General features: G+C 43.7%; 1 protein-coding gene across 1 annotated transcript in view; it reads left to right on the top strand.

The window, feature by feature from the left end:
- Nucleotides 1-6,115: 6,115 nt before the first annotated feature.
- Nucleotides 6,116-22,995, top strand: part of MSN (moesin) — a 43,207-nt gene continuing 26,327 nt past the window's right edge. Inside the window, exon 1 of the mRNA XM_082289400.1 lies at nt 6,116-6,233. Coding sequence (XP_082145526.1) covers nt 6,222-6,233 — 12 coding nt within the window. The 5' untranslated portion in view covers nt 6,116-6,221. The remainder of the gene's footprint in view (nt 6,234-22,995) is intronic.

Genomic DNA, 22,995 nt, shown 5'->3' with positions numbered 1-22,995 from the left:
ACTTTCATAGCTAGTCAAAAGGAATACAAAATCATCCAGTCACCCACTGGCACAGCTTGTAGGACCAAGGAGAGCTATCTGCTAGTGTCTGTTTCTAATCTAGAGGACACTGCTGCCTCCACTATCTCCTTGGGTAACTGGATTTTGTTTGCAGCTGGAGGTTCCTGCTATTACAGCTCATTGTGAGTGTTGGTGACCCACATGCCTTTGGGAGTGGTTTAATTTTAAATAGTGAAACTGCATGACCAGTCTGCATGACTCTCTCAGAAGTGGCTTCTCCCTGGTTCTTGCTCAGTAACACTGGGTTTGGTCCTTCTTTGGCCCTTTTCACCATCTAGGAATGATTCTATATACAATTATTCCTGATTTTTAAATGTTGATACCTTCAGAAAACCCCAGAGTAAATGGATGCCTTCCAGACAGACTCCTATGCAGTGGTCACCCGTATCAGAATCATCTGGAGCCTGGTACTAAGCCCTGGAGGTTGGACTGGCCACTCCCATTCTCTGGCAGGCATGGAAGGAAATGCCTGGTGGCCTTTGTTACAGCCTCCAAGTTCCCAGTCTCTGAGTCAGAAAGGCAGTGGCCCTACATGGTCATCACACCAGTACCATCATCTTGGCTCCACACCAGCCAACTGAGAAGGAGGCAGAGCAGGAGAGAGGAGGAAGAGAGGAGAAAACTGTCAGAGAACCTGTTTCTTTGGGGCACTGAAACTGTGAAGATCTTGGCTGAAGACTACAAATCACCTCCCTTTCTGCAGCAAAGCCTATTAGTGCTGCATGTAAACTTTTGGTGGTCTGAGCCCTATTGAATTTTAAAAATTGCTGGATTTTATGTTTACAAACTTTATATTGTCCTGTTAAGAAAGGAAGGTGGATGAAGAGCAGAGCATCAGGTTTTGTTAGGTTTTGGAGATTTAAGGTTTTTTTCCTTACGGTTTGTTACAGTGAGGCTTTGCTGGTCAAGAGAGGTCTGGTGGATATCCCACAGGTTTTGTGGACTGCCTGTTGAGGAACACATTTAATGCAGACAGCTCAATGTGCAGACTCCAGTGCAGGCTGAGGACTGAGCTCTGAGACAGGAGGCCATGGACTGGCACTGGCCCTTTGCACAATGGCATGAGGACCTGTGGTGCCAGCCAGATGACCGGACTCTCAGAGACACAGCAGGAGACGATGACTCAGAAGATCCCAGGCTATCATCAGCACAGACTGTGAGGATGTAAAAGTGCAGGGAGTCCTTTGTTCAGGGTCCCTCCCTGGAGGCACCATGTCAAACCATGTGATTTTGTTGCTGCACCATGACAAAATTACTTAAAAGAACTGGAGGCCTAGGACTCTGCTGTGGGAAACCTGGGGTCAAGCTGGTATGGAAAACTTGCCTGGCTGTCTGAGAGTGGGGTGTGTAGGGAGTCAAGTGGGGCCCCTACCAGGTCACTGGAACTGCCTGTTGAGAAGGGGCTTTGGTCCCAGCATTAAAGTCTCTGGTAGTGAGAGTGTAACTGCCAGAGTGGCTCCTGAATGGTCAGATAGGAAAGTTTAACATGCCTCAAGGGGATAAAACGCAATGGGTAAAGTAGGTTTTTTACCGTTTGCTTCCAGCATATTTTTAGCTGATCATGATTATTGTAAATGGCCTCTGAAAGATACATATGAGTAAGCATGTTTCCTTTTGGATACACATCAGACCATCAAACCTATCAGAATAAATACCAGTGGAGATACTTTTTAGATTAGATACATTTTTCTAAAACGGAAAGCCCTACTTTTATTCTTCCCATCACCCACATGAATAATTTTTCTTAACTAATTTGAGGTGGAACAGTGCAGCGGGATTTACTCCACCTCCTTGGTCTAAGGAGAAGGTGCCAGGATCAGTCTCCAAACCTCACATTGTTCCAATTCTACACAGATTTAAGAGCATTTCTACGTCAGTACCTTTCACACAAACTGGCAAAATATATTCCCATTAATCGTTTTGTCCTTCCTAGTGATGTTACCTGTTATTTGGGTTGTAAATATTTGGAGTAAAGTCCCAGAATATCCATTGGATTTCCCTTTGTTCCCCACATTGCTACAAGCAGTACAAGATGTAGAAAGCCTGAGTGTTTGTTCCCATATGGTACAAACAAAGAAAAAATGAAGATGAGACAATTCTAGCAGATGGGTTGTTCTTACATCTTTTTCATATGATCATTGCATTCATTGCACACCTTTTGTCTGGTTTGAAACCCTTCTCTTAATCTGCCCCTGCACAAACAGCATATTCCCTACACATCCCCAGACATACAGGAAGAGATGAGTGGTGTGGGCCATACAGTGAGTCATTGTTCCTAGTAAAGCCTTCTCCGTGTTCCTTGCAGGGGTGTCACTGCCAGTGGGGGATTTATATGCCAGAGGGAATGAGGAACTAGGGCTTTACAAAGCATCTGGCAGACACAAATCCCTGGGATTTCCAGCCAGTTTCAGTTATTTCTGCCCTGGTGAATGGACAAGCTGGGAGCTGGGAGTTTCTTTTCTTGAGGTGGAAAGGGGATCAGGTAAATGGGTTCACACATCCAGTGGCCTTCACACATCCAGTAGCCCCATCAGCTTCTGCCCTGTCACTGCAGCTGTATGGGAATGGAATTGTTTCTGGCCTTTTCAAATCCTGCCTTCCTGAATGTGGTAGGCTCTCCCCTTTACCCCTCTCATACTTCCCCCTTGAGAATCACTGCAAAAGATTACCCCACTTCTCAAGACATAAAGGTGTGAAAGGAGTGACAGTATTTGTTTGGGAGGAAAGATGTTTTTACCCCTAAATAGAATTAAACACTAAAAAGATCCAAGATCATCACTGAGAGCAACTCGTTGTGAACCTATAGGCATTAATGTCTGAGCAGAAGGAAAGCAGGAGAAAGAAGTTTAGCTGCTATTCAAAGAAGAGCTCAGAACCAGACTGGTTAATTTTAAATAGAGTCAATTGAGGACTACTGTGTGACGAAGGTGTAGTTCTCATACTATGGTAACAATTTCATTTTGTGCCTTTGTTTACTTATGTGAATCAAACTAAATTTCAGCCCTCTGAAATACACCTCTAGTATGAAACACCTTTGGCTTCTATCCTCTGTCAAAGCCATGCAAAGGAGAGCTCAAGTTACCCCTCATTAGTCAAAAAACCTATATGCTGATGAAATAGCCCCTTGTTTAAATGCTCATGCTAAATAACTCTGGTGTGTCAGACAAAATAATTTAAGTGCTCCTTCTGCTTAAAAGAAGCTACTACAAAAGCTTGATGAAAATAAAACCAAGACAATAAATCCCCAGTGAAATACCAGACCTCTTCCCAGGAGAATGCTTAATGTCATCCCAGTCTAACCTAATTCTGAAGCACTTTAATATTATTTGGGATCTGAACACTCTGGAAGTAACAGCATTTTTGAGACACTCGGTAATGTTACACGTTTCTTCAGCCTCCTGCAAGAAGAACTTTTAATTGGCTGATACTTTTGCCCCTTGGAATTTCATCCTGAAGTCAGAGGGACATGTAAGCCCTGCCTGCAATTCTCAAGGAATCCACTGATGTGGTTGTTCTCACACATGGCCAGGCAGGGAGGACTCAGGAAAAGGCTGATGGATGACACCATCCCTCCTCAGCATCTGGCAAGGGAGAGGTCCGTGGGGAAGGTCAGGTCTTGGTGCAGCACTTCTGCTGCAGGAATTCATCATGGAACTTTGGCTGGAGCACCATGTGGTTCAAATTTCAGATGTCTTGTTCTCCACCTCAACAGCGAAGGGGAAGGGGAAGAGAAGAAGCAGGAGGGAAAGTGAAGTGTAGAGACTCGTGCCTGTCACAGGATACTCTTGTCTTTCGAAGTGACATGAATGGTATTTTGTTTGGCTATTGATATGAATAATAGGGAAGAAGGACAAGAGAAGTGGCTGGGGTCAGAAACAAGTGTATATTATGCTGAAGCTTTGTCTTGGCCCTTCAGATGGTTTGGGACTGCTCGACATGGGGTTTATGACTTTCTGTGGACATGGCCAATGCCTGGCACACTGTAATTGGGAATACAGTTGCTTTGGATCTGATTGTTTCACTGGCATGGGGCTTCATTTGCATCATTAGCACTCCTGTCATTAGCACTGTGAAACTATGGTCCCTTAAATTTGGCAAGGAAATAGCTAGACTTTTATTGTCTAAAGTTTTATCACCTTTGCAAAAAAATATTAATGGAATTCTCCAAACAGTTAACTAAGTCTTACAAAGGAGTGTTGGTATAGAAGTTCCAATAGAAGCAGAATTGGGCTCTCCCCATCATATATTGCTAGCATTAAAGAAGTCTCCACAGAGTCACTTGAATTCAGGAAGAAAGCTCACACCAAACATTGCTGGATCCAAACCTGGCAAAAAATCACAAGCAAGTGACTTTTTATTCTGTATGTCTTCTGTCAGTATCTATTCTGGTAGGAAATAAGTGTAACTCTTTCATGGACTAGTCTTGCTTGACCTAGTGTAAGGAAGTCTCAATATAAAAAGGAATCAGAAAAGGAAGAAAACTTTGTAAAACAGCCTCTTAGGCACCCTGTGACTTTCTGTGCAGAAAACTTACACCAGTTTGCATCAATCCAATTATGTTTTTTCCTATGTAGGCACAGCATAGCGATTCTAGCTTAAGTGAAACCTGCATATTCAGAGGAAGCAAACAAAGCACCTGGACCCTGTTTCCATCTCATGCCAGACAAAAATGTTTAATTGATTTGACAAGAAGACACAAAATCAAGAAAAAAACCCCTATATGTACCTACTTTTCTTAAAAAATAAGACATTAAATTTATTTAATTTCCTTCTTCTTGACACTGTTCACTTTAAAAAGAATGACTTCTTGTTTTCTGGGAGAAAATAGGACTTAATCTGCTGTTTGAAAGTTGTTCAAAGTCCCAAACGAGATGAGACAGCTTCTTTAAATCCGCTTGAAAATGCTGAACCTTGATTATCTCCATCAGTCGTTGCAAAACAGAGACGGCAGGAGAAGCTTTGGTGGATGGCCTGCCGCTGGTCCGCCACTATTTTCATCCACGAATTTGATTGCTCATTTATATTGTGTGATTATGGTTGTGGCCTTAGAGAAGCCTTGAAGACCAGACGTGGCTTGCCAAGCTTTAGGGAGCCGCAGTCCCTTGGGCTTTTGAAGCACTGGAACTTGAGAGGAAAGATGTGTGCTAATGTCTTTAGAAACAATTCGATGGGTGAAGGTATGGGTGTTAACGTCTTTGAAATGGGTCTTAATGTCTCTACTGACTTTGGGCAGCAGGTTTGTTGCAGAGCCCAGACAGCCTGGCTCTTGAAACAGACAAATGGGTCTCCACAAGCTTGAGTTTCTGAACTTCGGGGCAAAACGACAAGTTCAAGGGGGCATATGTGGTAGGCGGTTCGGGAAGGCTGTACCTTCCTAGTACCTCAGGCAAGGGGGAAACGAAGATGGCAACATGCGGGCGGGAGTTTAGGATTGAAGGAGGCTGCGCCCTCCAAAACCGCGAGAGAGAAAGCCTTGTGGGTGTGTGCCCCAGTGGACTCACTCCCTTCATTCGAATGAAATTACAGGACTCCTCTGTCTCTGTTATGGACATTGGCTTTTCATAGCGTGATTTTCCGTACAAGCTGGAAGTGTGCTTTTTAGTCAAACAGATGGCTGTGAAAACCTTGTACCAAACAGCACACTGACCGGCCACACCACGGGCCGAGGAGCCTGGGCTGAGCAGCACGCTGAGCTGCACCTGTGCGCACACGGCTCTGGCTGCACGAGGGACAGCATTGGTCACAGGTCTTACTTTGAACAGTGCAATCGCCGAAAAAATAGCATTATTTTCTTAAATAATGCTTTTATCAAGGACCAGAAATCCCAGTGACACTAATCCGCGCATAAGCTTCTGTGATCGGGGCTGTCTAGGCACTAGTTTACGGACTCTGGAAGCCCTTGGCTTTTGCACCGGTGGGAGTGTACCGCAGCGCCCGCAGCCCTCGCCCCTCCCGGGCCGCTCGGCAGAGACCGCCCGGCTCGGCCTTCCCGGGGCGGGGGCGCCGCGGTTCCATCCCTGCCGGAGGCGGCCGGGCGGGGCCGGGCGGGGCCTGGCCGGGCGGAGAGGCGCGGCGCGGAGTCCCGTTAGAAGCAGCGCGGAGCCCGTGCGGATCCCCACCGGCGCAGGAAGAGCGACGGCCGTGCCCAGCCCGCCGGGAAGATGCCGAAAACGGTGGGTACCGCCGGCGCGGGGCAGAAGGGAGGCCCCGCCGCGGGGTCCGGGCGGGTGCGCGGGACCAGGCAGGCGCGGCCTGGGTGCTCCTCCCGCCTGGGCTCGGCTGCGCCCCGGCCGGTGGCGGCCGGTCCAGAGGGAGCGGCGAGGGGCACGAGGGAGCCCCGGGGAGCGGAGCTTCCCACCCGCCCCTCCATGTTGCGCTCCCCTCCCCGGCCGCTCCCCGCCGGCCGCGGTTTCCCCGCGCGAGGGGCCGGGCCGGGGCGCCGCCTGGACCGCGGGGTCTCGGCGCGGCGGGGCCGCCTCTCCGCCCTAAAATGTCCGGCGGAGCGCGGCGGCGGCGCCGCCCGCCCGCGTGTGCGCCCGAACCCGGGGGGGGGGGGAAGCGGGGCGAGGCTTTCGAGAGCCTGGTGGGAGCGGGTGATTGCTATGGCCGCCTCATGCGCTCCCTGAAGAGGAGAAGTTGGGGTTTTCACAACTTGCAATTAGTCAGTTTGGGTTGCCAGGGAGCCTTGTCCCAGCTTGACTCGAGGTATTTCTTGGCTGAAGAGATTTTAGTACTTCAGAAAGTCTAGTCAAGTCTGTACTTGACTCTCCTCGCAGCAGGAGTTCGTTAACGAGGAGCATGGGGTTTTTCCATTTAATTTCTCCTGGTTGGAGTAAAAGAATCCGTCCCAGCCCTTCATTGATAAAACAGGAAGGAGCAGGGTGGAAGTCTCTGGATGTTTCCGTACTGGAGTGATCCGAAATGGCCTAAGAAAATCTAATGTTTAAGCTAAGAGTCTGTGGTTTACTTAAAGGAGAGAAAAAAAAACAATCCCAAACAAAAACTCACTCGTGTGCAAAAAGAAATTGAAATGAAATCGACCGTGATTTTCTTTTAATAGTTTCTTCTTTTCACTTTAAAGCAGATATTGAATGCTTATTTGACTGATAGCTACTTTTCTTGGTGTCTTAAATGCCTTCTCTCTGATAGCATGGATAACTAGATGATGATTATTATTTAAACATCAACATCTTAAAGGATATCAAACTTAAGCCACTTCACGGTTAAGACAGTATTTTCTTAAGCTTTAGAAAGGCCTTCCATCAAACATTAGTGATGATTAGTTAAGATTTAGTTACTAAAAAAGCTAAGATACAGGCAACAAGTTCAGTGAGATTAATGGAAATAGCACAAGTTAGGGGACTTTAGTGTAAAGTGCAGTTGAGACCTTTTAGCCAGAGAGTTTACAGTCGTGATGAGTGACTTTTCAGTGTGGATCGGCCAAGAAATCCTGAACAAGTAGCAGAGAGGCTTGCGGGGCGGGGTTCCCAGCACCAGGCTGAATGTGAAGGCTGGCTGCGAGGTGCTCATTGCAGCCTCTGCAGACACACCCTAGGATGGATTCACCTTCTTAGTCTGTTGCTTTCTGGTTTTGACAGAGCAGTTCTGGTTTTGATAGAGCAGTTCTGCTTTCAGAGCTTTTAAGAGCAGATAGAGAAATGCAAGTGTTTTGCTGTAATGCTTTGTACTGTACATTGCAGATTCTGCAGAAAGCCGTTCCACTGTCTGTGCCTGTTGCAGTACAGAGCTGCAGGCCTGCTGCTGTATCAGCCTTTGGTTTCCTGCCCGATCTGCTCTAGTTACAGACCCAACTGAAATAATATTTTAAACATTATTTCTTGATCTTTGGTTTTCAGGAACAGGATATGCTGGCATAACTGTGTAATCAGTTCTTCATGTGACATAAACATGACTACTAGTGTGCTAGCTTAAGATTTGTTAATAGCTACTTAATTAACAAAACAGTAAAATGCAAGAGACTTTCCTCAATCAAGGAAAAAAATCAAGGTCAAATGTGGGTGAAACCTGGGCAGTTAGATGTAGGTTTATGTGGGCTTCATCACAAAAATAAATCCATTGTGAAGAAGACAGATGGAGGAAATGTTCCAGGGAACAGTTCTGGCTGGGCAGGAAAAGCATTTGTGTCAAAACTACTTGGTTGGTAGCTCTTATCATTCATCTCACCAGGCTTACAGAAACATGCTGCTGCGTGGCTTAAGCAGCAAAACCTGTTGAGTTCTGAGCCTCTACACCTCCTCAAGCTAGGCTAAATGTTAGCACATGTAGCTGGAGATTTCCATTTTGTTATGTGAGGTTTGCGATGAGTGACACTAGGCTGTGTAGCACTATTAATAAGAATCCAAGATTAACTCTGGTAACCTTTGAACTAGTGCACATGATTTGCTGTTGTGACATGTAATGGGGGGGTTTGGTTGCTGGAGGCCTTGTAGGCTGTGTAGAAAGTCCATCGTGCATCAGCGTGCTGATCCTGCCATGCTCACAACAGGAAACCTTCACTGTTCTATTTAGTGATACAACTCTGATTTAAATTTTTTGTGTTCTGGAAAGTTTGTGAGGTATGAACATTTAAAGCAGACACAAAAAAGGGCACATAATTCTCCCCATGCTTTGTATTGCAGAGGGTGGCAGTAGTTGAGTGCTAAAAATGAGCTGTTGTCAAGCTCTGAAAAGTCTCTCCTCCAGTTGTGAGCAGTCTGTTTATTTGCTGTGAGTGGGCTCTGATCGCCCCCTGACTGATGGGCGCTCTGGTTTCTCACTGAGCCACTTCAGGCTCGGCAGTGCTGCAAGTCATGCTATTCCAAATCCCGATAGAAGTGAATCAGCTGTCACACTGGTGGCTTGTCTAAGCCCCATAGTTAATTACTTGAATTTTAGTATTAAAAGAAACATATTAGTTGGAGGAGTGAAGGGGAAAGTGATTTTTAAAAAAATTTTTTTTAAACAGTCATGCCTATTTAATGGCATGATACTTTATTTTTTAGTTGTTAGAAAAAGCAAGGCTTCTGTATTGGAATTCATTGACTATTTTGCCTATGCATGTACTTTGTGGCTTTGTGAATGGGTAGGCCACTGAACTTGAAACGTGAGCATTCATCACATGTGAGGTGTGCATTCAACAGTCCTGTCACTAGGACTTGGGCAGTTCTGTTTTAGGTAACATAGCCTTTACTCTTTGTAGAGAAGGGTTTTTAATCAATGCTAATCTTGTGAACACAGAAGGTTTTAGGAAGTAATAAGGGAAAAGGTACCAGTCCAAACTTTATTATACCTTAGTTTGAAGCTAAATGTAGTAATAGTTACCAGGATCCTTAGGTACCCTGTCTGAATTGATGGTCCTAATTCCCAGTAGGACTTGAAAGGTCCTAGAAGCTTTTTTCCCCTTTGTTCTTGGGAGCTTCAAGGTTCTGGTTAGAAGAAAAGTAAGAGATTGAGGTAGATAGCGGGAGAACGCTCTGGTTAATCAGTTTCTTGTGTGTGTCGTTACATGCTACCAAATGCTGCAACAAGGTGGCAACTCTGAGTAGAATGCTACACTTGTTTGGGTGATAATTTTCTTCCCCCCCCCCCCCCCGCCTGTGGAATTTGCTAGATGTCTTGAAGGGGGAAGGGTGGATAGTGATGAAAACTGACTTTAATGGATGGGCACTTCTCTCTTGGTCCTATTGTACTATGAAGGAACACTGGAAGCATTCTAGATGCCTTCTGTCTTATTTCATGACTGACCCTTTGGTGTTATCTCTTCCTTTCCTCACTCAGCATAACTTGGGAAGCTTGGTGACACTGGTCCAAGTTTGACATGTGTGCTAACTTGTTATGCAAACTCATATGTTTCTTCTAACGCCATCAGATAATATGACTTGCCGTAAAGAGGTGTGTTTGAATGCTCCCAAAGACCTTTCTTCATACAGAAGTGTTTCCCCTGTTGGTGAATTTCAGATGACTTTGTACTTCAGAAGCAACAATAGCTAAAACATGCTGAGTTTACAGTGGAACCAGGTAAACTACTGAAACTGGTAAAGCAGTGAATTATCTGTAGCTTTATACCTACCATGGGATTTTGCAAAACAGGAAAGGCCTTTACACCCTAGCTTGTATTCTGTTCAACAGCTTGATTTCTAGGTTCTGCAAGAATAGCAAGGTTTTACTTCATGTCAGATGAAGCAATTAAGCCTGAAAGTGAGCAAAAGCTTCTATTTTGTACTTTTAGGCCTTCTATATTAAAGTTAAACAGAGATTTTAAAGTATACCATTGGTGATAAACTAGCATTCACTTTGTTTTTATATACTGGTAAAATCTTCCTTTCTCTTCTTATGGTAAGCCCTGCACCTGACCGGGCAAAACCCATCAGTTATGGTGGCTTTACACTGTTGTGAGCAAGAACTGTTCCAAGTGCCTGATCTGAATTGGCAGTCATGATCCAGTTCATAAAACTTCGAGGTGACAGTGTTACATCTAAGAGTGCTTATCATACCCGTGGTTTTAGAAGATTAAATGTGTTAGTTGAGTCCTTTATTTAATTTTTGCCCTCTTGATTTGTTGCCTGAGGCAGTTGAGCAAGAGGCAGGTTGGTGAGGTGCACCCAATAAAAGGGGCCCAAAGGGAGCTTTAGGGCTGCTGCTTCTGCCGTAAGAATCCTGTGGGGAACAGGGTGCCTGCTATCACGGGCTCATCATCACTTGCTTCTTGCAAATATCCTGTCACCATAACGTTTACAGGCAACATCTTTTTTGAACCTTCAGGGGATTGCAGCCCTTTCCTTGGGGTGATTCTACCTTCTCTGATTAGTCACCTCTGAAGTTTAATTACCATTCTTGCTTTTCTCATGAGGATGGTTCATAAGATGTCTTAATATGGACTCCTTTATTTTGACAGGAAATGGCATCTCTGCCTCTAGAGGAAGCTTGTTCGAGTTTTTTTATGTATGTCTAGTCTGAAGCAAAAATCTCCTACAAAGAGCTCGCTAAGTCCCTAGTAGCTGCTTGAAATACAGCTGATGAACTGAAACTGAAGGATTCAAACACCTTCTGCTTGTGACCCTGGGTGTGCAGGGGGACGGCACCCTGCTGGGGCTGCGGCCTGGCCATGTCCCTGCTGATCAATGGCTACTCCACAGAGAAGCCCCTCTTCCTCTACAGAGGTGGCTCTGGCTCTGCTCCAGGGTATGAAGGAAACTGACTAAAAGCTTCCTCTGGCTGCGTCATCTCCTGGACTCTTTCCTGGCTCGGTGTGGCTTAAGCAACCTTATTTGGCTGACTTAATTCCCCCCCCCCCCCCTTCTGTGCAGCAAGAGGGCCTCCCTTAATTTGCACAATAAAGCTGTTATCTGTGCTTAATCACTGTTCTGAGGACTACAATGGGGTTTGTTTGAAAAGAGCTCCAAGATTTCAACTCCTTGGATCCCTATCATTCCAGAGTCCCGTTTCCCTTTTGTCTGTTTGCTATGTGGTTATACCAGAAACCAATTCCAGTGAGGAGTCTCTGCTGCTGTAGTCACACTATTGGAAAAGAGTAAATCTCTCTCTACCCAGGAATAATCCAGGGCAATTAACTGATGTAAATTAAAAGCAATAGTAAGCAGCCAGTTAATTGCTTGCTTTTCTCTAGGGGTATTTGAGAACAGCAGGTATTTGCATAGTGCAGCCAATAATACTGAATTAAGAGTTTGTTTTTATCTGAAACTTCCAAACTAGGCTGAAGTCTCTAGGTTGATGGAAGGCTACTCTTTAAAGCACATCTCTTTGTAACATTCCTGTGGTTGTTTTTAGGATGAGCATTCAAGTGTTTTGGAAGTTTTGGGCATAAAACCCACCCTTCTGACTCCAGTAGCTAATGCTGGCTCTTAAAGTAATGTTTAAAGCAAATACTTGGTGGGGAGGTAGGTAGAGACAGTCAGTGGCAGGCTTGGTAGTTATAAGACCACAAGATCGTCTACAGCTGCTCAGGGGTTTAGAACCTGAAATTGCAGAGGTTTGGACCTTAACATTGACAAGAGACAATTACGGCTGCAGCAACTGTGGCTATCAATAGGTAGTTGATCTGGTGCTGCTTCCTTCCTGTGCAGCTGTGAAAGGATATATTCACTTCTATCAGTGTGTGATCCTCCAGTGGAATAGTGGGGCAGTCAGAAACTCCTCTCCTTTGTATAGCAACTTGTTGAACTTAAATGGGAAAAAACACTCTTTGAAGATGTTTTTAAAGGCATGAGTCCTGCAGAATGCTTTTTCCTAGTTGTTCTAACATCTCTGAAGCTCCAGTAGTTGTTCTGAGGAACCTCTTGAAAAATACGAACTGTGGATGAAAGAATGATCAGTTCTCATCTTATTGCCAGCCTAAGGAATAGGAGTTCTTGGCCATGCTAGGCCTCTGTCCTTCTGGCTGTTGCTGGTTGATGAATAGCTATGGACAAGGGCACAGGAGTGCCTGTAAAGGAGGAATGAATGAAAAAGCTCTGAATCTGATCAGCTCTGTAGAGAAACAAGCAATTAGACAAGAATGAGATGATGGACTAGAAGGGGGAAGAGACACTCCTTTCTCTGCCAGCTGTAATTCTGTGTAGAGTAAAATGAAATCTCAGAAGAGTTCAGAAAGAGTACCTGAAGCAGTGAATCAAGTGCCATGGTATTCATGGTCCAGACTGATCTGTATTCTTGCAAATTTCTAGTTCTTAGTCAACTTGTTTGTTTCCTAGAGGAAGGCTTCTCAGGAGACTGAACTTTACTGTTCTGGAGAGTGAATACTGTAAAAACTTTCTTGCTGTATTTTTCGTTGTCTTTTCTTGGGGGGGTGGGGGAGGGAGTGGGGGTGTTAAATTGATATTGGAGAATTTTCCATGCAAAATATCGGGGAACTGTTATTTTGCCATTGTATGGGACAGAATCTTGAGATAGAATCAGCTTGGTTGGAAAAGACTGTTGAGTCCAGCTGTAAACTGATGACTTTCTGCAGCCATGAACCATTCTTATCTGTCTGTATATCACTGATTTGTACTATTTTCCTTTGTAGGCCCTTGTCAGAGCATTTTTTCTCTCTCAATTGGGAATCTAGTTATGGTGGTGAAGTGACTTAGTACAGGAAAAGCCTGCCATTGCAGTCTGATCAATCAATTAGTCACAGCACTTAGTAAATATATTTGGTTTTATATAACATAGGCTAATAAAGCATAGAATTCTAGGCTAACTAATGGAATTCTGGGCTAAATCTTTCCTTGCCATAGCTTTTCAACTGTACTGTACAGTTCAAAAGCTATGGCAAGGAAAGATTTAGCCCAGAATTCCATTGTGCTTGGTTACACTGCAAAAACTGAGCTGCCAGAGAAATTATTAGGATGAAGTGTCAGGATGCTTGATAGCGTCCATCCCCCAGAGGTGTGGCTTTTCATTCATAATATCTCTAAGAATATAAATATGGCATTGATTTTATTTTTTAGATTCACTTTTCTAGGATAGTGTACTCAGAGGGCAAAAAAAAATTTAATTCATCAATATGCTGAATGTCTTTTCTGGCAGCTTTCTGGATGGAAAAGAGGGTTTTGGTTGTGTATATTTTTTTTTCTCTGTTAAAATCCAGAACTCCACATCTTCCTGACAGTTGTCGTCTACAGGACTTGCAGAATGTCAGCAAATGGTTCTGAAGGCACACTGTAAGAAGTAAGGCAGTTCCATTGCTGACAAATTCAAGCTTGCTTGAATTCAGGTTGCTCAGTAAAAGAGTGGTAATGCAAAACCCACCCAACACTTGGTGGTCCAATACATCTTCTTATATGAAAACAGCCCTATTAGTTAGAAATGATAGAGAAGAAGGGATTTGTACATACGTATTAAAAGTAAGGATTTGCTTACAGATCATTAAGTAGACACTTTAGTGAAGATAACGTCTTTTGACTGGCTGTTTTTGCTGTGTTTGAAGCCCTCGAGGGTGTGTTTTGCCCTCTTGTGTACAAAGGCACAGTGCTGGCTCCTCTTGAGCTTGCTGCTGACCAGCACTCCCAGATCCCTTTTTGCAGGGCTCCTCTCCAGCAACTACTCTCCCAGTTTGGATTTGTGCCTGGTATTACTCTGCTCCAGGTGCAGAATCTGGCATTTGTTCCTTTCAAATTTTATGCCACTGATCAATCATGCTCTGATTTATCTAGATGTCTTTGCAAGACCTTGTATCCCTTGAGAGAATCAACAGCACACCCAGTGCTGGTATTGTCAGTACATTTGCTAATGGTGCATTCAACTCCTGCAATCCAGATCATCAATAAAAATACTGAACTGCACTGGCCTTATTAAGGAGACCTGAGGAACACCACTGGTGACTGGTTGCCAGCCAGACTCAGCCTCATTCCCTGCAGCCCTCTGAACCCTGCTGCCACTGGTTCTTCATCCAGCACACGTTGAACATCCTTGTCTTGCAGTGGAACAACTTGTCCAGAAGGATGCTGTGAGAGACAGTATCAATAGCTTTACTAAAACACTGAAAAACTATATTCACCACCTTTCCTTCATCCATTTGGTGGGTGACCTTATTGTAGAAGGATACCAAATTAGTTAGGACTTTCCCTTCATGAGCCCATGTTGGCTGTGCCTGATGAATGCACTGTCTTTTAAATACTTTAATGTCCTTTAAATGCCTTTCGATAGCACCCACTAACTTGGTTAATCTAATTACTCTCTGACCGCTAAAACAGATCTTCAAGAAAGCAAAATTGCCTGGAAAGCTGGAAGGATTGAAAAAAACTTGCTTATATTGTAGCTTATAGCCCAGCTGAGACAATAGACTACTTGGTGTCTAAGCAATAAAAACACGCAAAATTGTGACATGTTTGGTTTGGTGTATGGTTTGTGTGTGTTTTGTTTTTAAAATCAGCAAAGTTATCCTTCAGGGATGTCACTAGATTATATTACTCCTTGTATTCATATGATCCTCTAATTTTTGATAGCAGGAATGAATGGAGACACTGCACAGCAGGCATAAGAAGGGTGTTGCTTCTCTAGGGTGTTTGTTACTACTGTATGTTACATCCAAATGTTAAGAACTGTCTGTGGTCTGTGAGATGAGATTGAAAGCTTAAGCATCATAACTGTTTTGCCAGCATCTGTTTATTTCATTTGTTCCTACATGCATCTCAATATTAAGGAAACATAAAACTGCTTTTGAAAAAGTGACTGATTAACTTCATTTGTTTCTTTGGATAGATAATGAAAGCTTTAGCTGAGATGTATTGAATGCAGTGTCTGTCTGTATTCAGTGTTCTCTGGCTACAGTTACCCTCCTACAGTTGAAAATCAGGATCTGAGCTTGCCTAAAGTTGAGAAACCTGGCTCCTTCTGTTACTGAAAATGTGCTTTTTGAGCAACTGGATTTTTGTTGCAGTATCTGTAATTTTCACTAAGACATACTCAACATGTGGATTTGTTTGCATTGGTGAAATACTGGAAGCAGAGAGCAGTAAAATGATTATGTTCTATCCCTTCACTATTCACAATCCCCTAGACAACTGTCTATGCTGTATGAAGTGTTAGACATTCTCCTCATTTTGTGAGGTGCCTCAAAAACTCTAAGGTTACTAGTAACTTGAACAACGGGGTCAGAAAAGACTCGTATTCCTTAAAATGTCAGAAAGCTTCAAGTCCATGGTTGGCACTGTGGAAGGCTTAGAGAGTGTTCTTATTCAACACCATAAAATGCTTTATCACTAAGCCAAGAAAACATTTTGGTAAGTGATGTCTTAGTCCTCCAGCCTGCAGGTCCATTGTGCTGATTTTGTTACAGAAGCTGGACTGCAGCTTTTTCTGTGCTATAATATTGAGGTGACATACTTTCTTTGTTGCTGTGTTAGTCCTTCACTTCAAAAAACTGTTGGGGAACCTCTCTTACCTGAAGTTGGTATTGAAAAAAACCAAGTATTGACTTAGTATTTTTTGGTTTGCTTAAAACACTAGACTGCACCTGAAACTGGATAGTATTCTGACCCAGCCATGACAAACTGGGAAGCAGCAAGTTCCTGAAAATTAATTTTCTTACTCTACTTGTAATGACTTGCTGCAGCATGTATTTTGGACTTTGTGAAATCTATAGACACCGTTGTCCTCTGCACTGTATACCTGAGGTTCTGTGTTGACATACATGTGGAAGTGCATTAAATCTCAAAAACACCCAGCTTAGGGTTTTTCTTCCCTTTATCTTGCTCTGTGGTTTGTTACTAATATCTCAAATTGAAGGGTGATGGCAAGATGCAATGTGGTGTATTATGCTCAGTTTGAATACCGTTTTGCACACCCAGCAGTTTAGGGTAGAGATCTTTTTTTGAAAGGGGGTCCATGTCAGCATCTTCAGCTGTAAGAATGTATCAGCGTAGTGTTGTCTTGAATCTACCAAAAGACAGAGCAAATAGAAGGACTAACTAACTTCCAAATCACTAAAAGATCAGACCAATCTGAACAGTACTTGCTTTAGCATCATGCACAGGAAATACAATACTATCTTAGTGTTTGTTCTGACAAATGCTAAATAACCAAGTAAAAATCTGGCAGAAGGCTGTCCTTCTCTTTTGCTGCTTCTAGTTCTGACAGATTTAATACATAGGTTTTGTTGCTTGCTCTGGACTTGATTCACCTCTGTGCAAAGTCTCTTCTGTCCTTAAGCACCAAATGTATCTTAGTCAGAGGTGACCAGCCACTTCTCCCATGGCTAAGCTTTGAATGTGTCTTTCATATTGCAAAAAAGTGTTTGGTGAGTGTCTCTTTTTTTTCCTCTGTAGAACCCCTTGGACCATCTGCTGCATTGCTCTGTCTTTTCAAGTTTTTCCTTGTCTTTTTACAAATTGCTATGTGCAGATGCTCTGGACTCAGAAAAGTTTGGCATAGAGGACTTGCCCATTACATGCTTTTACCATATTCTACTGACAGCTTTGATTTGGCAGTGTTGGGAAGGATTTGAAAATAATTGGGATCTGAGAGGATTCAGTCAGTCTTATAAATGAAGTAATTTTGTTGGTCTGCCATTCCCTTAGAGAAAGATGGGTGAGTAGATGCATTAGTGTGGATCGATCCATTTCCACAACAAGCCTGAGAAAGAGTAGTTAGCTGCTCTTACTGCTCCCAGTGTTCTGGAAATTTGCTGTTAGGGGTAAGGTATCTGCATGCAGGAGCGTTGTAGGAGCCCCTGACTTTGATCGAAGTTGAATTCATGTCTGCAAACCCTATGCTGCTGTACCTTAGCATATGGAAAAACCTGAAAACATAAAGCAACCCTACCCAGTAGGTCTGGGTAAGAGCTTAACTCTGAAGTTGACTTTTGAGTGTTCTTTGCAGAAGGTTGGTTTTCAGGCTCCCTGCCTTGCCTTAGTCTAGTGAGTTTTACTGTTTGTTTTTTTAGGTTATATCCACATGTATGTTGACCTATTCAGGAGGTGTACTCAGCATCTGGCTATTTCTCTTCCTACTACCCAGTTGTGTTTCTCAGTTTTGACCTGCAGCTTTAGGAAGACCACTAAGAGTTTGGCTTATCTGCATGTTTGGCTACATAAAGATAGTCCATAACATATCTGTTTGTAGAGGAGAATAAAGGATCTAGATATTGAAACTGCAAATCATGTAAGGAAATTACTCTTGCGCACTTGATGCAAGAAGTCCATTTATGTTAGTGTTACTTGACCACTAACATTCCTGGGCATTCAGCAATGTCTTCATCAATGCATCTAGGTCTCAGGTGTTAGCTGAAGTTTATCAGGCCTTCTTTCTAAAATAGCCCAACTTCAAACAGTGTATGAATGTGAACTCAAGAGTGTGGATTTAATTGCAGCCTTGAATGAACTAAATCAACTTGGTTGCTTGCCTGAGAGCTTTGATGGTTTGCTGCCACTGTAAAGTTTTGCGTCAGTTCTGTTCCATAGTTCAACAGAAAACAGGGTTAATGGCATGTGTATATGTGGCTTGATGAGGGGTGAATCGCACTGAGGGGTTGTGTATCAGAGCTGCTGCAAAGGATACAGCAGGTATGCCTGGGAGTGAGGAATAAGAGTGGTTCAATAGTTTGGTCCATCTTGTCCCTGAAAAGCCATCTTGCCCTTTCTCTTCTATGGCCTGTAGCAGTGCCCCTGTGTAAATGTAGTGAACAGGACCAATGAAATGATTCTGCTCGAGAAAATAACAGAAGAGTTATTCCCGCCCTGATTCATCCTTTTGAATTCCTACTTGTGGTGTAGTTGTGGAGTACAAATATGAACCCTGAGAAGTGATTGGGAAGGTGCAGGTTGTTCAGGATGGCTTCCCATGGTGGTGGATACAGAGACTGCATGTGCTGGCACTGCTCTCCTCAGCTCCTGTGCAGGTCTGTACCCCTTCAGGAACCTTTTGGAACATGGGGTTCTGTGTCATGGTGGTATAGCTACTCTCCTCTATATTAGGAAAGCTCAAATGCTTGAACTAGATGGAGCTTGAAATAACCAAGTATACTTCAGCAATCACAAGCTGGTCTTTTATAAACTGTGGACAGTCCCAACCAGAACTATTTAAAATCTAAAATAGGTCGGTGGTGAGGGAAGCAAATATGGGTGGGGAAACTGAATATTAAAAAGAAGTGTAGAACTGAGCCATTTAGGGGAAATCCTGTGTTTTACGGAACTATGACTTAAATATATATGAAAATGCAGCCAGCTTAAATGAGACCCTGTACTGAAAGGAAGTTGCAGGATTTGTCTAGCATGCTGGAAATGATAAAACTGAAAATCACAGGATGATGAAACAGCTCTAGCTCATACTTGACTGTGTGTGTAGTTAAATTTGGAGGGATGGCTCATAGTCTGGGCAGTCAGATCCCACAGTAAGACTGTGTTCTAGCTCCTAGAAGTCTGGCCATTGTTCAGAGGTTCAGTGGGGTCTGTGAGCTGGCCAAGAACTTGATGTGCCACACCCAGGCCATGCTCTGGGTGCCTAGAACAGGCAGCCCTGTGTTCAGCTCCCCTCTCTGTAACAGAGTTAAACTGCTAGGAGTCTCTTGGTTGAAGGACAGAGAGAAGCATGTGAAACAGATAAGCTTGCTCTGACTTTTTATCTAAACATGAGTCCTTTAGAAGGAAGAGCTTGGTCACAGCAGTTATCTTCATGCTTTCCTCCCTGTGGAAAGTGTCTTTAATGATTAGCAGAGTGTTGGAGTGTAGTGATTTTATTTACCCTCAATTCCAAGTTGCCTCTGAAACAATTCTTAACTGCAGGCAAATTTAGAGACCTTTATGTACGAACTGAGTATTTAGTCTGTTAGCTCATGAACTTCAAGTACTTACTGTACATGTGATGCCTCAATGCAAGTCACACTTGTCTTGTTAGCATCCTGTCTTGATCTTGCTTTGAGCTCCTTCCAGTGAAGTATGTGCTTGTGATTTTGGCAGACATTCACTGGATGCTATGTTTGGAAAGCTGATTGGCTCTTTGGGAACATGTCTTGGCTACTTGTCTTGATTGATCAGCCCCTAGAACTGGGTCTTTGCAACCGTTAAATGGTTCTGGGAAATTCCTTGGCTTGAGGATGGAAAGGGAAGAACTGGACTAAGGGGAGGTTGGGGGGGGGGGGAAGTTGCCATCTAAGAGCCTTCTCAGAAAATCTGAAGTGCTTCTGATGGTGGGAGAGAGTGCAGGGACTGTTTTGCTGGTTGAGTGACTTCAGTCACAGCCAGGATTGTAACACCTTTGTTGGTCTACAACATAAGGCGGGTGGCACAAAATACTTGTTTGTAACCTGTGAGTAGGATTGCCTGGGAGGAGCACACAATAGCTGTGAGGAATGTCACTCATACTACTGCTGGCATTCAAACATGCCCACTGCCTGCTAACTGCCCTTAGGTTGAAGAGCTTTAGCAAGGGATGTGGTTAAGCTCTGACATGTGAAGTACAACTGCAAACCCTACTATTAGTGTGTAGAGGCTGTAATAGGTGTGTATATTTCTCCAGAGAAAAGCCCTTCTAACAGGCACAAAAAAAAGCTGTTTACAAAACAAGCAACCTCTGCCCAAAACAAAACCCAAAGCTGCACAGATTGTAAAAGTTGAATGATGGCAACTACACATTGCTATGTTTTGCTTCAGGTTTTACCTCCTGATCCAGATGTTGCGGAAAACGGGTTGGGGGTTTTCCCCATGATATTTTAATTTCCTTCTGGGTTTTGACTAGTAAAGGATGTTCTCTCTAAGCAGCTCAAAAAACAGGTACAAAAATAGTTATTCCAAGGGCTTCTTCAAACTGTCTCTAAAGAAACAGAAAACGGCAATGTTAATTACTTGGAACAGCTACAGGAAGGCAAAGGGAGGTGCATGAAGAATCTATTTATGGAAAAGGAAATGGCAAGAATACAGGAGTTGATCCATTGCACAAGGTTGGGAGTAAGTAGTGTAATAAGTGGCATACAAGTATCTGGACTTGACTGTAAATGTGGGGATCCACCCCTGGCTGCTTTTACTGGCTTAGTACTCTCATCTTGCAACTCCTTTCCTCTAACTTAAACTTGTTTGCCCTCTGGAGATGATGGCAAGCTGCTAGTAGCCATGGTGTTCAAACACCACTGGTGGGAGGTGACTGGTTGAAAAATGAAGAATTACATTTAAGTAGTTGTAACCTGGAAACATTAATGATTTTGGAAGCCATGCTGTGTAGGTGGTAGAGGAATTTTAATATTTGTTTTGAATTAATAACTTAGTAGTAGTCTTTTCATAAAGTAGAACTTCTATTCCTGAAAAGGTTGCCTGCCCAAATCAGATCACTGATTAAATTGGGTAAATGATACCTCCCGAGTTCTAAAATGTGGAGTTCTCCAGCCCTATGGAGCCAGCATTGGCACAGCCCTGGCTTTGCATGCTTGTGCAGTGCTCTTATGAGTGTGTGCTCACTGGTACTGATGCAGGAAGGTGTCTCCAGAGCAGTGAAACATTGATTGTGAGAAAGCTGCAAAGCTGGGGCCACGTTAGCGAGTGAAGGCATCTAAAGTAAGGCAACTGCAAACAACAGACCCTTTGCATGAGGAATAGGCTTTTTCGAAGTTTTCTTGTGAACTCTGTGAATGTGGTTTGAAGACCTTATTTTTTAAAGAAACTGTCCTTGAGGGAAATAAATCTGATTTTCCACCACTTGAGAGAAAAACGGAATCTGTAGTTTATATAGGTTGTCTGAAGTAGACTCCCTGACTAGATATGAATAACTGATCTCTGGACTGCTAAACATGTCCTGCAAGGACAATCCCCTCCAACTCCACTTAGTGATCCTCTGCTCAGGCCTCTCTGAATACCAGGTATCAATCATGTGCAGAGGACTTAAACAGGAAGGTTGTGGCTTCTCACACTTGGTCTTGAGAACCAGATAAGCAACAAAGTACTGCTGTGTTGCTGTGCTCTGTAGGCATTGCCTTTTCAACAACAGCAAGCTGCCATCAAGGAAACTTATTTTTTTTTTCTTTTTTAAATGGGAGCATTCCTGATTACCACTTGCTGTATGGAAGAATTTTATTTTCCTTCTCATCACTGTGAGATGAGCAGTACAAATTAACACAGGAGAGTATTTTGAGATTAACAGTCAAACAAATACACTGGGGCTCTGACACTACAGTATGACAGGGATTATATTAGAATAAATAACTTGGTTTCCTTTTTTGAAACTGCTTTAGCATTATATTTTGTACCAGATTTTTAGTTACAGACACACACACACACAGAGAATGTTCTGTGTTTGAAGGGACCCACAAAGATCATCAAGTCCAACCCTCAAGTGAATGGTGTATATGGGGATTGAAATTGCAACCTTGTATGTTATTAGCACCATGCTCTAACCAAGTGAGCTAATCTCATTAATCACCTCAGCCAGTTTCTTCTCTTCACCCTTTTCAAGAACAGGGCTAGGATTTCAACCACTGCATATAAAACTGCTGTAAACCCTGTCAGAAACCTGTTACAGAAATGCAGTTGGCATGGCACAGAATTGGTCTATTTTGAACTGCTTTGTTAGGTAAAGCAGAAATTCTCTGCCCTACCAAGCTTCACATAGGAAAGCGTATCTTTTTAATGGCTGATGGTGCTGTAACTAGGTTTCCCCCCTACCCCATGTTTATAAATTGGTGCTATGAGGGTGAGTTTTGCTGGAAGCTATGGGCAAGCACTGGCAGCATCCCTTGGTGTCTCTGGTGCAGTGGGGTATTGAATGCCCCAGTTGTCACAGGGCATGTCTGCCCAGACACTGGTGCTTCCACCCTTTCTTAGGTGCTGGTGCCTCCACCCTTTCTCCATCCAGTTTCTGCAAGCAGATTTCTCAAAGCTGTGAACTTTCTTGGTCTTGCAGGCTGGTGCTCTGGCTTGCTTCCTCTTCCTGTCCTCAGCAGCACGGCTACTGAAGCTGTGTGGGTGCTGTGGTTTGTTGCCCACATGAGCCATCTGGTTTTTCTGGAGACTAAGAGCAATTGCTGGTGGTGGGGATACAGCTCTAGTGTGACTGTGCTCAGGTGTGGCTCCACAGCAGCTTCTGAATCCAAGCTGGCTTGGTGCCCTGCTCCCTCACAAGGAAGGAATAAGACCATGGGAGCAAAAATTTAGTTAGATTTAGCCTGAATTCTTCCTTGACCAGGCTTGCTGGTGCTCACAGGAGAGCAGCTTTATGAAGCTGGGTAGTAGCAGCTGCCCCTTCACTGCTCTCTGTCTTCAGGTTCCATGCTAAAATCATTAGGCATGCTTTAAAAGGTGCATTCCTGCTACAGGATATACTTAGGTACCAAAAGAAAGCCACATACTCTATAGGATGTGGCTACTACTTCTGGCTCACTGGTACCAGAAGTACCATGGCAAGTGTTCTCCTTGGGTGGTAGCTTTATTCAAATAGTGGGGTGGGATGGGATGCTGTCTGTGGTCTTCCTGCCTGCCCAGTGCTCCAGTCAAATGAGAAGTGCTGTGTCTCCAG

Source organism: Coloeus monedula (genome assembly GCF_965178545.1).
Source record: "Coloeus monedula genome assembly, chromosome: 12".
In the NCBI taxonomy this organism is placed as follows: domain Eukaryota; kingdom Metazoa; phylum Chordata; class Aves; order Passeriformes; family Corvidae; genus Coloeus; species Coloeus monedula.
This window is presented reverse-complemented; position numbering and strand designations above follow the sequence as displayed.